The 16,860-nt window shown below is 37.9% G+C and overlaps 1 protein-coding gene across 1 annotated transcript; it reads left to right on the forward strand.

The window, feature by feature from the left end:
- The first annotated feature begins 24 nt into the window (after nucleotides 1-24).
- dcps (decapping enzyme, scavenger) lies at nucleotides 25-14,634 on the forward strand. Its single transcript, XM_036525493.1, has 6 exons — nucleotides 25-238; nucleotides 720-870; nucleotides 7,709-7,854; nucleotides 8,482-8,595; nucleotides 9,304-9,414; nucleotides 14,264-14,634. The coding sequence occupies exons 1-6, from the start codon at nucleotides 35-37 to the stop codon at nucleotides 14,528-14,530; spliced, it is 993 nt and encodes a 330-aa protein (XP_036381386.1). The 5' UTR covers nucleotides 25-34; the 3' UTR covers nucleotides 14,531-14,634.
- Nucleotides 14,635-16,860: the final 2,226 nt, after the last annotated feature.

Genomic DNA, 16,860 nt, shown 5'->3' on the forward strand with positions numbered 1-16,860 from the left:
TCTCATTGGCTATTTGTAGCATTCGAACACAAAGATGGCGGACTCGGGAAAACGTAAAAGAGAGGTAGTTGATGGTAACAGTGAGACAGAGGGACAAGAGGAAACGCGTAAAAACGCTGTCTGCAATGAGGCAGGAGACAACGATGATGTGGCCTCTGAATTTCTGCTCTCGGGTTTCGAAACAAAAGCGATTCTGCGTGACTCGGCGCGGGAGAAGAACATTTTCGTTCACGGCAAGGTAGCTAACATTAATGTAGCTGTACCAGCTAACTAGCGGGCTGGCTTGGAATAAACTGAATAAAGGGTAGCAATCGGCTGAATATACAGTGCAAAGTGTAAAAGGCAGCCAGGTAGCTAATGTAACCAACTTCGTTTTAGCATAATGCAGATTTTGTTATTATAAAGTTAACAAACTAAAATTAAGATACTTGAACAGCTTCGGCAAGATCGTGCACTTGTTACAAACCAGTTTTTTTCTAACTAGCGACCTCATACTGTCCCATACAACAGTGCGTGTAACATCTTTTGATTTTAATGTTTGTTTTCTTCGGCGACATTAATATGAATGCATTAGGTTATATAGTCAAGTTCACTGTTGTTCAGGAACAATCAAATTACAAATAAATTGTGCAAGATTTTGGAATACAGTCCACGACTTTAAATGTTTGATGCTTGAACTGCGTACATATGAATAAAAGCAGATCACATTCTTCTCTCAGATAGATGACCAGGAGGCAGTGGTCATTCTGGAGAAGACTCCAATCAGAGAGGACAGTCTTTCTGAACTTTTCAAAAACTCCCGCCTGAAGCTGGAAATGAGAAATGACATCTACAGTACTTACCACCTGCATCCTCCCCCTCACCTCAATGGTAAATGCCTGAGTGTTTCTGCTTAGCTGTTATTATATATGTAGCCTATATACACACACTTGCCCTAAATCCTCAGGGTAATGTTCCTCATTATGGTCATGACTTCTGTCAGAAGTTATGCTTAAATGACTGCCACTGTCTCGTTGTATACAATGACTGCCATTGTTTCATTGGTTTGGCTGTACATGAAGAAACAATTCATTTATGAGAAATTAATTTTAGATGACCTGTTTAAGTCCTTATTTCTAAATATTTTTGTTCTGCTACTCTTGCAGAATAATGTGCTGCTTTTACCATTTTTTATTCATACAGAGTTTTCCTGAACTGTAGTTGCAAGCAGCATTTTAGGCAATGCTTGGATATTAAGACTGCAGTCTGGCTTGAATATCAGTGTGGCCCTGATCAAATATGCTGGACTGTTTCATAAATAATTTGCTACTGGTAGCTGTTAATCTTGCTTATTTGAATGGATTGTGGGGATTGTAAGCCCAGGATTCTGGTGGAAGTATGTGTGCTTGTTTATTGAAAATACCAATGCCAGAGTGACAGAATGATAATTATTCCTTGTTAGGCACAACATGCTTATATATCATAGATTTTCACACCATATTTTTTTTTTTTCTGCTGTTCTAGATCAGAATATATAAATATAAACTACAGTCATATGGTGGTCTTTTTGAACATGATTTAGATGGTTGTAGGTGGTACCAGAGAAGTTCTGCCCAAAATGTGTTTTGGGATCAAGGGTTCTTGAGAAATAGATGGGGGTCCTTCAGTTGAACCACCATAGTGGTTTGAGTAAAGGCAGTACATACACATCAGAGGTAGGTCAGAGGTGCTCAGGATAGTGTCACTGGATCGTAGCATTTGGGCTGAAGAACACTCTGCACTATTTAAGTTCTTAACGGTCATCTGTGCCAGAATCCGTTCCAGTCTTTGGCACCTTGGCAATGTCACCCAGCCCATGGGAACACACATCAGAGGTGAAGAAATCTTTGCTTTTAAATCTTCACTTTAGCAAAGGTACTGCAAAATCCAGGTTTTCATCCATGGTAGGCAGACCTGGTTACTGCTGCTGGTCAGTTGCAAAAGCATCCGGTTAGGTAAATTGACACAAAGGAAAAGGGGGAAGCAGTTTCTCAGGATTGCTGCAGAGGGTGACAAAGACAACATATTAATGCTGATAGTTTCTTAGTCATTGGAAATGAGAATTTGCATCATACCTGTAAGTCCTGGAAATGTAATAAGGTCATGCATATGATTATATTTCTTGGGAACAATTACATTTATTATATATACTGCTAATCTTGACTTTGCCAGGCCACTTCAGAGAGCAGTTCTCTTTGCCTCCCTGCCTAGTAATGTAGTTGTCCAGCTATGAATGCATACCTCCTTAGCATGTGCTTTGTGTTCATAAATGTATATTGCTTACTCTGTATTACCTCTATAAAGTCTACAGACTCTGGATAGGATTCAAGGAAAGGATGTGTCCCTTGTTTGCATGTTACTGTTTTCACAAATTTTAAGGTTTAGCATTGTAGGATTCAAGGAAAGGATGTGTCCCTTGTTTGCATATTACTGTTTTCACAAATTTTAAGGTTTAGCATTGAACACATTTTAAGTTGATTTTTTTTTTAGCAGGAGTACCTCACTACTACTCTAGTAGTGACTAATCTGAGTTTACTGCTAATTTAGTAAGTTTGTAGGTTGTTCTCTGAACACAGCTATTGAGTTATGACTACATATCTCTCCTACTTAATAAGGTGTGTTTGCATAGGCGATTACTAAAACTTTCAATATTGGTATTGCTTTCAAATTCACCCTGGTGAGGGTACATAAATAATGACGTGGTGCTGTAAATATGTAGTTGGTGCCATTTGAGTGTCTGCTGTTCTGTTTCTTTTCTCTAATTCTTTTCGCTAGTGTACTCATGGGTGTGAACTTCCTTATTTTGCTTTAAATACCAAAGTTGTGAGTATTATGTGCATTGAAACGTGCAAGTTGCCTCAGTGCAGTTGGTTTGAAAAGGTAGGATTTTTAAGAACTGTTTTGTGCTTTGAATATAATTTGTCATCCTCAGCATGTATTCTCTATTTGTTGAAGTTATCTAAGAATTACCAACAGCCAACTCCAGCTGCAATGGTGCTGGCTTGAGATGTCAAGGCCTTTTTGTGAGAAACATGAAGCCCAGTCCGTGCCTCCTACATGCAAATACAAGCATCACACAGTGTTTGAAAAATTATTCAAGACATTGGATTACTTTTCAGTTGGCAACTAACAAAATCTCCTGCTGAAACCAGTCCAATCGTCAGCAGATTTTCACCTGACTTCTGGAAAAAGCAAAGTAGTCGGCCAATTTTCACCTCATGACTTTGTAGTGAGTTAACATTAAGCATAATAGCAACTGAAAATGGTCCAGACACTGTGTGGAGCAGTTTTGGAAAATCCTTAAAATTGAGCAGAACCTTTGGATCACAGCCAAAATTGTCATTGTCTGATGTGAGCATTCTTTTTGTTTAAGATTTAGCCTACAGACTTGGGCAGGAGCAGGAGAGCACAGGGTTAGTGCCAATCACTGAAACATACCCAACGAGTTTATTTTTTTCTTGCTCTGAAGTGATGTTCCAACAATAACTGAATGTAGCACATTTTGAGGGCTTTTGAGGGCACTCATTATAATGTATTTGTTAATTAAAAAATGGTTATACTGACAAGATGTACCATATGAGTTGACTTTCTTAGGTATGTGCTTTCAAAGTCCTGCTGGAAAGCTAAACGTTAAATTATAAATACATGAAATGAGTAATAATGTTTCAAGTTAACTTGGCAAACGGTAGCTCCATGAGTAGAATATGGTGGCAGTAAAATTTGTTGATGTGCAATCTCAATGCAACTTTGAAGGTCACTAGTGAATGCATTATTTCCCAGTAAATGCATGGTAATAATGCACGGCTATAAAGTAGTTCCAGTGAAATTGGCCTTATCACCGTTCGAAACTGATACGCAAGCTCATTCGACTTAACTGAAGATTCCATTTACAACCGAAGATAACGGCAACATTGTAATAACATTAGATGACGTTACAGTTAACAGCAACGACATCGCAAATACACTGTGACATTTGCCACTTAAAATGGAGAATTTCTCAGAAATAACATTTAACCTTTTTGGCAAGAATGGAGACTTGGAGACTTTTGCAATAAATGGAAACGTTCAATTTCATTTCAGTAAATGAGTACGACGTAGATTAAAGCCATCAAATGTAATGTTATCCACTTCACCAGCTAAGCGGACACTGTGTAGCTGGCTATATTAGAAATTTCTAGTTAGTGGGCTATGTTAGTGTAGTTTCAGTAGGGTTGAATACTTTTGCAAACAGCATATTCCATTTTTAATTTTCTTAAATATTTTGTGGTGTAAAACTCATGTTAACACAGGTTGAACACTTTTGCAAGGCACTGTATGCATGTCACATTCCCATTAGGGGCTGAGCCCCCCTAAAGGTCTGATCCTGGGTGTAACCACAAAAGAATGAGAAATATTAAATATTTTATCCACCTAGAGTGTATGTAAGTGTACTCATAAACATAATTACCTCATTTTAAAATAAATAAAATAAAAATAGATTTTATTAGGATTATCTCTAAATTTAAATTTTATGAGTTTTTGCAATATTGAGCGGGTCATATGCAGAAAACACCTGTTTTGTGAATAATCGTTGACAAACTATGTAAAAATTGTTAAACATGGTATTACACTGCAATAGAGGATTACATTTTATTCCACATTAATTTCCCTGTATATTATCATATTTTTATGAAAAATACTGGTCATGCCAATCGACACAAACCAGTTACACCACCTGACCATATTGCTTCTACAGTCAAAGGCCAGTGTTTGTTGAAGAAATTGACACTGAAAATCAAGCATGACAGTCAACAAGATCAACTGAATTAATTATGAAGTAGCAGAAATGTAATAAATTGTATTTTACAGATGTAAATTTTAATCTTTGAGTAACATTCCTCCTATCACTGAATTATTGGAGTTTTAGGTCTTTTAAAGCTGCTGTTCAGCAGTAGGTGTCAAAGATGTAATGTAAATATTACATCTTTAATCAACATCATAAACTACTGATATTTGACAAAATTGACCTCTAACAGAAAGGCTTGTAATAGGAGTCAAATGGTGTAACCGGTTACACCATTTGACATTTCAAATTAAAATCAAATTTGACTGGCATTATCATGGACACCTATGTAAGCAAATGACCTTGGTGTGATATTTCAAACATATTATTTCAAACAATTTTTAAAGTAAATACTAATTTTTATAATTATGTATGATCAATGTTTTCCTGGGGTCATACCATTTCACATGTAAACCTAAGCATACCTGACCATACCCTAAAAATGTCAAATTTAATATTTTAGTTAGTTAGTGCAGTTAGTGCAGCAGTTTAGGGTCATCGGGGTTCCTACTCTATATCATTTCCTGTCACATGGTCTTCTTGCACAGCGTTAACAAAATGGCTCCTTGAATGGTGGGTACACCACCTTGACACTTCAGGAAGTTGACTTGACTGACATGATTCCCCAAATTAATTATAATATTCAGAACAATGGTGTTCCATTACTTTTATTTGCTATGAAATAGTTCTAATGTAAGATTATGCCAAACTAGTTGATAGTGTTTTATTGAGAATTTCACTTTTATTAAGCAAGTTTAATTATTTGGTACAAAGGTTACACCATATTAACATTTTTGCCATCATTTTTGCCCCCAAATATTCTCTCAAAATTGATTAAAACCAGAAATTTTAGACTAGGTCCTCAAAAAAAGAATGTATGCAAGTAATTTGTAAGTTTATGTTAGTCGAAGTCCGGAACACCAAAAAGTGTTTCGTTACGACAAGAAGCAGATTCGATGTTCGTAGCAAAAGACAGGAAGTTTATTAGCACAGCCGGCCGTGGGAACATCAGCATTGAGCAGAAGTTCAACAGGTATAGAATTCAGTTCATTTTTTATACAGTTAATAGCAGTCACATTTGCATATGAGCTATGATAACCAGCAGGGGTGCTGTTTCTGATTGGTCTTGCGGAGCTGTGCATAGCTAAACAGCTCCCTCTCTAATTGGGTATTTCCTGAGCCCTGTAACCTAATTGGCTCCATAGGGTTCACAAGAGGCGCCATTTGGCTCCGGTCGGATGTAGCCACATCGCTTTGTATTCAAATACACATCGCTTGTCTCCAGCGTTTGTATTCGAATACACATCGCGTGTCTCCGGGACAAACGCCATGCCATTCCACAAAACTGTCTCCTAACAGTTTATTTTCAAATTTTAACCCTTTTAAATTTAACTAAACCATATGGACACAAAAAAAATTTGCGTCACGTCATTGTCCCGATTACCAGCCCTTAAAAATTAAGCTCTCTGAAGCATTCCATAAAAGCCCTTTTGGATCGGTTGTACCAGGCCAGCTTTACAAAATGAATTGCAAAGCTGATCATTGGAAGGCTTTTGATGTTAAAACGTTTCTTTTACAATAGGATGCTTCTTTTTTTAACACCAGTGGGCAGGCTATAATGCGCCTTGTTACAAAGAAGTGTAGACCACCAAATATTTAATTTTGTATCGCTCAGCAATGAGGGTTTGGAATAGATTTTAAAATTCAGATGAAACCACACTTACCAAAGAGAATAAAAATCAACAAAAAAGTTCAGGATTACTAGTCTGAGGTAAATAGGGCTTTCAGAAGAAATTCAACAGAAATTCAGAAGGGAAAATTATGTTGCGTGTTGTGCTGCAGTCTGTTTTCTCAACAAATGAAGTAACACACCGTATGAGACTTGATTAGATATAGGCTGATGTGGGTGTATATATTTTCCTGTTTAATTATACACATTAACAGCTCTAGAGGCAAATGCTCCAGAACTGGATGCTTGAGCAGTAAATCTTCCCTGAAGCAAGGTCGGAAATGGGAGACTAAGCTCAAAAACCCCAAATGAGAGGTACGCCACATGTCCTTGTTATACAGGACGCGCAAACCAGACAGAGAAACCACAGTACGACTGGTTAAAAGATGGCTGGGTGGCCAGTTTGAGACCACCTACGTCATAGAAAAACCTCTGTGCTGTGGTAGAGTCTGTGGTCAGGCAGGCCTGAAGTGAGAGCCAATCTAAACGAGAACCAGCCTTCTTTGGCCCCTGAATATGGAGTGCTCTCAGCTGTAGGATGCTTCCATGATCATGGTGCAGGCGTCTGGCAGTACGCAGAAAGTACTTTTGATTTTGAGTGACTAATAGGGGATGCTTTCTGTTCAGCCCCAAAAATGAATTTTCATTGTATGAAAACTGAAGTTGTTTGGTTGCTTTTATTTTTAACTGAAGTTGAGCTTTTTTCCATCCATTTTAGTTTTGTCATGGTTATTAAAAAAACTGCAGCAGTATAATCAGTTGTGAGGATGTGGTTCAGTGCCTTTGTTGGAATTCCATTGTGCCTTTGAAAAATTGAATTTATTCTGGGTGTATGGAAAAGGTGTGTTACTTGTAGAGCCAGTCTATCAGACTTTCACCTCATACTGCTTAGAAAGGATGATGAAAAAGTTAAACCTGCTGGGCAAGTCATTTGTTTACCCATGATCTAAAGGAATTTAAGTTAAACTTGCCTAACTTAAAAATGCTTAAGCATTTTAAGTCAGAGTTTTAATTTGGAACAAAAAGTCATCCTTTTTGGTCACCCTCTTCACCCTCTGTGTGGGTTAAAATGAATGTGTATTACTTTCACAACAAGCGAACATGATAACAAGACTCCACGTTATTTGCTTGGTACACAGAGATCAAAACCACAGTGGTGTGTCCTGCCACAGAGAAGCATGTTAAGAAGTACTTGCTCCAGGAGACATTCCTGCTTGAAGAAACGGGGGAGGACTACCGCTCCATCACCCTACCCTTCATCCAGAGTCAAAGCTTCAGCTTGCAGGTGTGTTTGCTTCCACTCTCAGCCAGCCGTAATGTCACAGGCCAAACTCCCAACAGCGCGTAAAGATGGGAGAAAATGGCTTTCTAACTTTTGAATAACCTCAGAAATGTTGCCCACCTCATGCCAAGTGTATTCAGTTTTGCTTTTTCATGTGGTGTTAATTCCTCCTAAATACGTTCAGTCAGTCTTGAATGTTGTTGGGTTGTTGGATTGTCTTTCACATCATCATGTGAAATGATGGGGGGGATTGGGACACATGGTTATTTATTTTTGGAAAAATGGTATGCTAGAGGGTCAATCTGGTATTAAAATAGTATAGTAACATACTGTGACAGCACTGTCAATTTGTAAAGACATCATGCATGTCTAAGAGAGAACATTGACAGTAGATTTTATCATTCATCAATATCATAGATGTATGTAATCTGCGTACAAGTCTTGGTGGATCAAGCCTTGACTGGACTCAAGCAGGAGTGTGGGGCATGGTGATTGCAATCCTCCATTACACTCGCATGCCATCCCAACTGTTTTTCACACAGCAGTTTGCCCAGGGCACCACAGCGTCAGCGTCAGTTGGTGGATGGGTGTGGAAGAATGTTTGTTGTTGATGGTGCTTGGATCTTACAGTGGGTGTACAACATACTGGAAAAGAAGGCCGAAGCTGATCGTATCATTTACGAAGATCCAGACCCGGAAGTTGGCTTTGTCCTGCTCCCAGATTTCAAGTGGGACCAGAAGCAGGTAAGAGGATCACTGCAAGTCAAGATCACAAAAAAAGCGTGTTTGATCCTGCATTTTCTCACCTGTTTGTTGATCACATCCCTTTTCAGAAAACTGTTTGAGCACCAGGCAATGCATATGACATGTTTATTATTTTAGTTCACACATGCTTCCTCGTCCACTTCATTGTTTAATGCCACACTTACAGACGAAACCTTAAAAATAACATTATTCAAGAAGACAGGGGAGGGGCAAATTATTTATTTCTTTAAACAAAAAACAATAGTGCTTTGTATCCATACCGTGAGAGTGCAAGGGTGAATTTGCATTGGCTGCATTCGTAAAAAAGTGGTATCAGTCAACTGCTTTACGTACTCCTCCATGAGGTCACAGTTTCGATTTTTCAAACAGCTCAAGTGGATCACAGTTTGCATTTTGCAGTCATGCTCTTTCTTACTACCTGAATCATGCCTTGTTGGTAGGATGAGAATTTGTTTCAAAGCTGATAGATTTGACAGGTTTTTGTTCTGAATCAGCAGTAGATTTATTCATTTATTTGTTTGTTCATTTAACAAGGATAGTGAGCAGCCATTTGACGGCCCCAGAATGAAGCTAAACTGTATGCCAGTTTGCACCAGTTTTAGTTTATGCTTCAGTGGTCAGTAATCATGATTGGCATGGATTAGCATTTTAACCTGTTCCCATGTTGCCCCATGCTTTCCTCTCCAGCACGACGACCTGTATCTGATTGCCATCGTTCACCGAAAGGACATCAAAAGTCTGAGGGATCTCACATCAGAACACATTCCATTGTTGTGCAACATCAGGAGGCGGGGAGAGGTGGGATCAAACGTTCCTTTGGTTTTATGCTGTTAAATCAAGCCTTGAATGGTCTTAGTGGAAGTTTCAGCCAGTTAGTCTTTGCTTCTAAACTGTAGCTTCTAAAAGAGGAATGGGAGCCCATGGTCACACAACATCTCACACCTGATTTACATAATTTACTTAAATCACTTTATTGTTCTCTAAATGTGTTCACATCTCGGCGATTTTTTAATTTATCACCTGATTTGGTGATAAAGTAAAAGTTGGGATGTCCAAGTTGGTATTATCAGCTGCCATACCCCCAGGTGGCCGCCTTCTTAAAGGCCTCATATATTTAAACAATTCTAATGCAAAACAAATATGTTAGTTATTACTTAACTTACAATGTAGTGGTATTTGGTATGTAGTGGTATGTAAATTAAGTTTACAAAACAATCAATGTAGAATATTCGTAGAATATTCATATTTCAAGTTATTTTAACATAAATATTAAGTAGAGTGTAGAGTAGATGTTTGATTTCAGATGAGTTTGCCCTCAAAGCATGTTCAGTTGGCAGTCCTCGACCAATTAAGCCATTTATGTTTTTTACAGGGGTGTTAGTATTTTGTGATGTTTCAGTTGAAACAGGGGAGTAGGGGAGTAGTCTCTTGGTGAACTTCTAGTTCCTGGGCCCTTGGGTGGAGGGAGTGACTTTGGCTGGATTATATCATAAATTACTCTCATGCAAGGTGACAGTGATGCATCCAGTTTTTATTATTTTATTTATTTTCTTAGCAGATGCTCTTGTTCAGAGTCACTTGGATGGCTTAAATATCATTTATTTGTACAGCTGGGTATTTTCTAAAGCAATTCAGGTTAAGTACCTTGCTCGAGGGTACAATGGCCATACCACACCTGGGAATTGAGCTGGCAGGCTCTGGGTTACCAGCCCTGCACTTTAGACTTACCTGCTGTGATCGGTAGAGAGATGTCTACTGTGAAGTGTAGAGTTCCATGGGACTCCTTAAGGGAGGTCACCCAGCACTTTGACCCATCCCAAATTTATTAGTCCCTCATCAGTGCTTGGATGCAAGACCTGCTGGAAGTGTACTTAGTGGTGCAGTATGGAGCACTTATCTCTTGGGATGTTTTTTTATTTGTATTTTCAGTTTGCTGACAGGTCATATGGGGCCCACGTGCAGGTCAGTCATTTGTCAATAACTCAGTGTTCAAAGGGCATGAAAGTAAGGTGTTTTGAAAATAGTGAAAATTTTGTTTTCCAAAAAACAAGGTTCCTATGCAGTATGGAAAAGTATGGAGTTTGATTTTAGTAATTTCCAGGTCTGGATAAGTATGGAAAAAAGAAAAGAGAATATGGAAAAATATTTGTGTTTCCACACTATTGCCCCAAATCTGTTTTCTAAAATATAAAATTCAGAATTTGTAAAAACAAATTGATCATACAAGCAGAGTATTTTTCATTGCATTTGGAGCAGGCAGCCATCGTAGCCAAAATGTTTACCACTGTGCGAGAGAGCACAGGCCAGAATGAGCTTGATGTCGTTGAAAGCGAGGCAAGAAGTATGACGTGTGACTGAAGGCACACTCCTACGCAGAGCTGCCTCTACGCCTGTACGTCACAGCCTGCAAAACAGCTCTGCCCCAAGTGCCTTTTAACTGTACCAAATCCAGACATCCGTGACCAAATTAGTTTGAAAGAAAATGTGGCAATATCTTTGAATTGCATATATACACTGATGAGCCAAAACATTATGACCACTCACAGGTGAACCGAATAACATTGATCATCTCCAAACAAGGGCACATGTCAAGGTCTGGGTAGATTAGATGGTAAGTGAACAATCAGTTCTCGTAGTCAACGTGTTGGATGCAGGAGAAATGGGCAGGGGCGACTTTGACAAGGGCCAGATTGTGATGGCCAGACGACTGGGTCACAGCATCTCTGAAATGGCAAGGCTTGTGGGGTGCTCCAAGAGAAGAAAGCTTCAGACCAGCATAAATGAACTTGCAGTTGAAGCAGAAGTTGCTGACAAGATCTCGTTCATCTTCACAGTCCCACAGTGGTTCACACAGCACTTTGTATTTTTAGAGAGCAAGTGGAGTTTGAGGGTGAAATTTTTATACCCACTACATTTCAAGTTAAGTAATAACTAACATATTTGTTTTGCATTAGAATTGTTTGTCAATGGGAGAGTATTCTTAAACTTTTTGTGACTGATGATTTTACATTTTGTTCTTATGTATGTTAAAGTCTCAAAAGGCATTCTTTTAATGTATAATTACTAATTATTTGACTTTAATTATAGTTATTTGTTAAACAGTGTTTACAAGTATATTTTATGTTTTACTTCATCTAACAGCCAATGAAGCAAACTCAATGGACTTTAGTCTTCTTTTCTAGTTCCCTGCTGAATTGTACATGAACATCCCTTCTGTTACTGAAGGGGTTGAAGGTATACAGTTATTTAAATTTACATGACACAAACTGAATAACATTGCACTGTTTTAGCATTGCAGCTTAAATAAAATGCTGTGCATTGGACTTGTCTGGGTTTGGTGTTAATTGATTTGTATGAGCTACAGTACCTAGCTACAATCTTCTGGCAATTATTTAGCAACATAATAGCATACATAGTCAGAATGTAACATACATGTTAACAGTTGGATTTTAAAACCATTTTTTTACATAATAAACATCTAGCTATTTGTCCTCAGATGTCAAATATGGTCTGAAAAATCTACAGAGAAGTCTGGAAATTTGAGTCTGGAACAGTATGGAATTTTGAAATGGAAAATGTGTATGAACCCTGAAAAAAGTATATCTATGTATACAGTTGTAGTAGTTTGAAAATTTGAAATGAAAGCAAGTTGGCTGGCTAAGCACTGACAAACATGGACTGGACTGTAAAATGTAGTTTGGTATTTGCTGCTTTATTTTCTACCATGCTGTAATATCCTGGTTGTCAGAGTATTCTTTGATCCTTAGGGAACATTTTTTGCCTTGCTCTGTATGCTTTTTATGAGCCTAATATAATAAGGGCCTATGCATAGAAGTAATTTCCTCTTGGGGAAAGCCTGTGCTGATTTGGTTGTGAGATGAGTTGCTTTAAGAACTAACCTCTCCCCAGTGTATTTTACACAAGTTTCCCAGTTTCACTAACTAAATGACAGTTGAGGACTAAATGACAATTAAGGTACAATCAGTTATTTTGGATATATCTAAGAACTACATTTTGCCTCAAGCCCTTTTTACCTGTGAGGTGTCTCTGTTTAAAATTAAATCAAATGCTTTTAAGTAATTTTTTTTTTTTTAATCACATCTTGAACCATTTCTTATCTGCACAGTGTACCTATGGTTCAGAACAAATGTGAAGTTACACATTGCCTCTGCCTTCTCACCATTGAGTCCATTCCTGTCCTACATATTCTCAGTGAATGTTGCTCAACTCCATTTAAAACGACATGCGTGTCACAGTTATCTAGAAACTCAAACCATTCCAGAAATAAAGTGTGGTAAATGTTCAACCAATCTCACACAGAGCTTTGACAATGCATAGCAATATGCAATTTGAACTGCTTCAGTTCCATGCCCATGATATTTAATATCATGTCTTACTGCCACCCTATTATAAGTAAAGACCTTGCTGGTATTTATGAGCACAATCTAATACCTTTCATGTAGGCATTCAGTTTTACAATTATGTACATTTTAGCCTCTGGAGCCTGGAATTCAGTAAACAAATTTTTATCATTGTTGCTGTTATGATAGCCATTAAAGGTTAACTAGTAAAGCATTGTGTCACTGACTTCCCTAGAGCAGGATGCGGTGCTAATGTTCCATCAGCATATGTCCTCTGTTTACATTTAGTTGGTCTTGAGACTGTGTAAGGCCACAGAAGTGTGTCAAATGGGTAACTTCTGCATTTTTCATGTTCAACTTTATTTCAGTGGTAACTAGATTATGAAGTTGAGAGGAATGTTGTATGGTGATGTCTGCGATACATCGTCTTTAGATGGAGCACTTGGCATATTTTAACTACTGTTCACTTGATTTACTGTCAGCATCTTTGTAAGAATCTGTAAAACTATCCCCAAGAGAAAATGAACCTCTAGATAATTGGTATTACTGTGGATTTACATTTCTTATTGGATAGAGGGATCACACTTAAGCAGGTAAGCAGTTTTGTGGCTTGAAGCCACTTCTGGGGTTACCGCACAAACCTGTTTTGCCTTATGACTGCAGTAATGACTTCCTACTTCTGATTTTCAGTTACACTTGTAGTGAGCTTAAGTTTGTTGCTGTGAAGTTCATGCACTTTAGTGTATGTTGAATGGCGACCAGTGAGTGAGGCGATGGAGATGTTCACTTGTAGATCTGTGTGAGACTGTACTGTTAATATAATATAAAGAATAAAACTACCACACTTATTGTGGTTCCATAGTAATATGACTTGTCGAACATATGCTATATGAATATATGTTATGTCTTTAAAATGTTGTGAAACTCTCTGGACAGTTCACCCCAGGGTTTGCATAGGTGAGTGGTGACAGTGCATTTGAAATATATTATTCATGTGGTAAGTTTTATGGTGCTCAAGGATATAAGCTGGGACAGTCTGTATGTATGTTTAGGCTTTCCCCCCCATCAGCTGACTGCTCATCCACTTGTTAATATTGATGTCTTCAACATACAGGTATGAACATGGCAATAGAGAAATAACATATACAGCACTTTGTGTCAGAATTATAGGTATTTTGTGTTTGTCAGTAGTCAGGATTGGTAGGTGATCCAGATGCAGACGGATTAGGCATTGCCAGATTTGATTTTATCAGATTTCTAACCGAAAATGTTATGTTTGTGTCTAGGATGCCATTCAGAAGCGTTATGGTTTCCCAGCCACCAAGCTGCGGGTGTACCTGCACTACCAGCCGTCCTACTACCACCTCCACGTCCACTTCACATCACTGAGCTATGATGCCCCTGGTTGTGGAGTGGAGAGGGCACACCTGCTTTCCAATGTCATCCAAAACCTGCAGAATGAGCCCCAGTACTACCATTCCCGCACCCTGTCCTTCCCCTTAAGGGCAGACGATGGTCTCCTCAGCAGATTCAAGGATGCAGGCAGGCTGTAGAGCCAACAGTTCTCGCTGCCAAGAATAACAAGAATGTGATTCTGTGGTATCTAATAAACAGTTGTATTGTTCAGCTTTCATTTCTCCCAGACGTAACTTCTGTACAAGGCATTTTGTTTTATAATAAAGCTGATTAAAAAAAAAATTGGTTTATCAATGGATGGAAAAATGGAACTATGAACAATGTGCACAGTAATCCTAATACATTCTTATAGTTTTAGAAAAAGACTTGCATGACAGTTTAAGTGTATTGAACTAGCAAAAGGGTTTTGGTTTATAACAAAAATATTGCCGATTTACTCATTCACAAATGAGGATATCGGTACACCTATGGTTCCATCTGATGACAAGAAAAAAGGGAGACTAAAGCATTGGAGAATTTAGTGAGCAAGTAAGTGAGAAAGTCCTGATGGCATATACCCAATAGTAATTAATGAAAGGGGAGGATTATAGAATTATGTCAAATGGGTAACTGCATGTTTCATGTGTAGTGTGTAACAACTTTATTTCAGTGGTAACTAGGATATGAAGTTGAGAGGAACATTGCATGGTGATGTCTGGTACATCCTGTCTGTAGATGGAGCATTAGCTATATTTTAGCTACTGTTCACTTGATCTACTGTCAGCGTCTTTGAATGTGTAAAGTTATTTTTAAAATTATTTTAAATTGTGAAGAATAAAACTACCACACTTACTGTGGCTCCATACTAATCTGATTTACTGAATATATATTAGGTCTGGATAATATTCCAACCATACGCAGATCTTAAGAATGTTGTGAAACTCTGGACAGTTCACCCCAGGGTTTGCATAAAGATTGTGTATGATCCATAAACAAAAATTGAGAAAATCTGTTTGAATTTGAGAGACTCTTGGTGATTGGAAACAAAGCAGTATAATAACAATAAAAGGGATGTGATGCATTGATCCATTAATACACAGGTAACCACAGGCGAGTTAATTTAATTTTAAAATTTTAAATGTTTGTTACATGTAATTCATGTAAGGTTTTTGCAGTCTGCTGGTATAGGACCATAATTGTCTTTGGAACTGGTTTTTTGGATACTGTGTAACAAATTGCATGCACTTCAAGGAAGCTTTGAAATGTGTCTACTCATTGGACTTATTTAGATTTTCAAAAAAAATCAGTGTACTATGTTGGTGTCTCACTATCAAAATGAAATTGGCAGGAATTAAGGAGTTATTTTAACATTATATCGAATTGGCTTCAATGTGGATTATTAGTATTGACCATAAGTTCACATGTTATCAGGGACTAATGAGAAGTACTGTAGGGATTGTTGTTTGAACTTATTCTTTTCCTTATCTGCATAAATTAAGGACATTAGTTTTAGAACATTTAGACTTTATTTGAACTGTGAAGCAAGCAGTCATTTTATTTAAGAATTTAAATGCAATCCAGAATTTGGCTACCTAGCAATTGAACTTCGATATATGAAGTTCTTTGTATGGACAATAAGAAAACATGTCTGTCCACTTTGTAGAGAACCCACTGTTGTCTAAATGAAAACTAAACCACAACGTTGCAAACATGCCAGTCCATATGATCATGCAAAGTAACACGATCATAAAGAATTTAACCATTGTCCTTGAATTTTATCAGATAATGCTGTATAGAAAAGGGTTGTGCTGAGATTCTCAGATACACATTTTTCGGTACTTACAAGTATTTGGAACTGAAACACAGAAAAATATCTATTGGCCTTTCTGGATTCTGGATTTATTTAAAGTCTTATTGCTAACACAAAGTCAACTGTCCAGGGGGTTTGGCTTGGGGGAAAACTCTTTTCCGATGCATAGGTAGCTTGCCAGCTAATACAGTTTTCCTTCAAGACATTGAGTGATTTCAGTTTTAATTAATTTGTCCAAGCTGGTGAGAGCTAAGCTGGTAAATGTACTACATTTTAAAATTCTTTTCATATACAGTATTTGCTAAACAGACACCCTTATTCAGGATATCCAAGTCCCTCACAGGGAGATACAACAGCAAAGCCCCATCTGAGAGTGGAACCTACAACCAGCTGGTTACAAGTCTATTCCCTTCAACAGATATGCCACTCTGCTACTCTAGCTTCTCACATTGCTTTGTGTCAGCTCTTCTTTTCTCTTGCCCTCTTTTATAGCTGACTAGCTGGTGTATGGTGGTAGGAAGAAAAAGCTAAGTAATTACTATGTCCGAATGACAAAAAGATCATTTGGAATTTTAAGATTGTATAAGCATGTAAGAACAGTATAATCTTTCACAAGGACTCCCTTCAGTGTATGAGTTGGTCCTTCATCAAGAGAATTTTTAGTGCCAAATCATCCCT

The sequence above is a fragment of the Megalops cyprinoides genome, chromosome 3 (genome assembly GCF_013368585.1).
Source record: "Megalops cyprinoides isolate fMegCyp1 chromosome 3, fMegCyp1.pri, whole genome shotgun sequence".
In the NCBI taxonomy this organism is placed as follows: Eukaryota; Metazoa; Chordata; class Actinopteri; order Elopiformes; family Megalopidae; genus Megalops; species Megalops cyprinoides.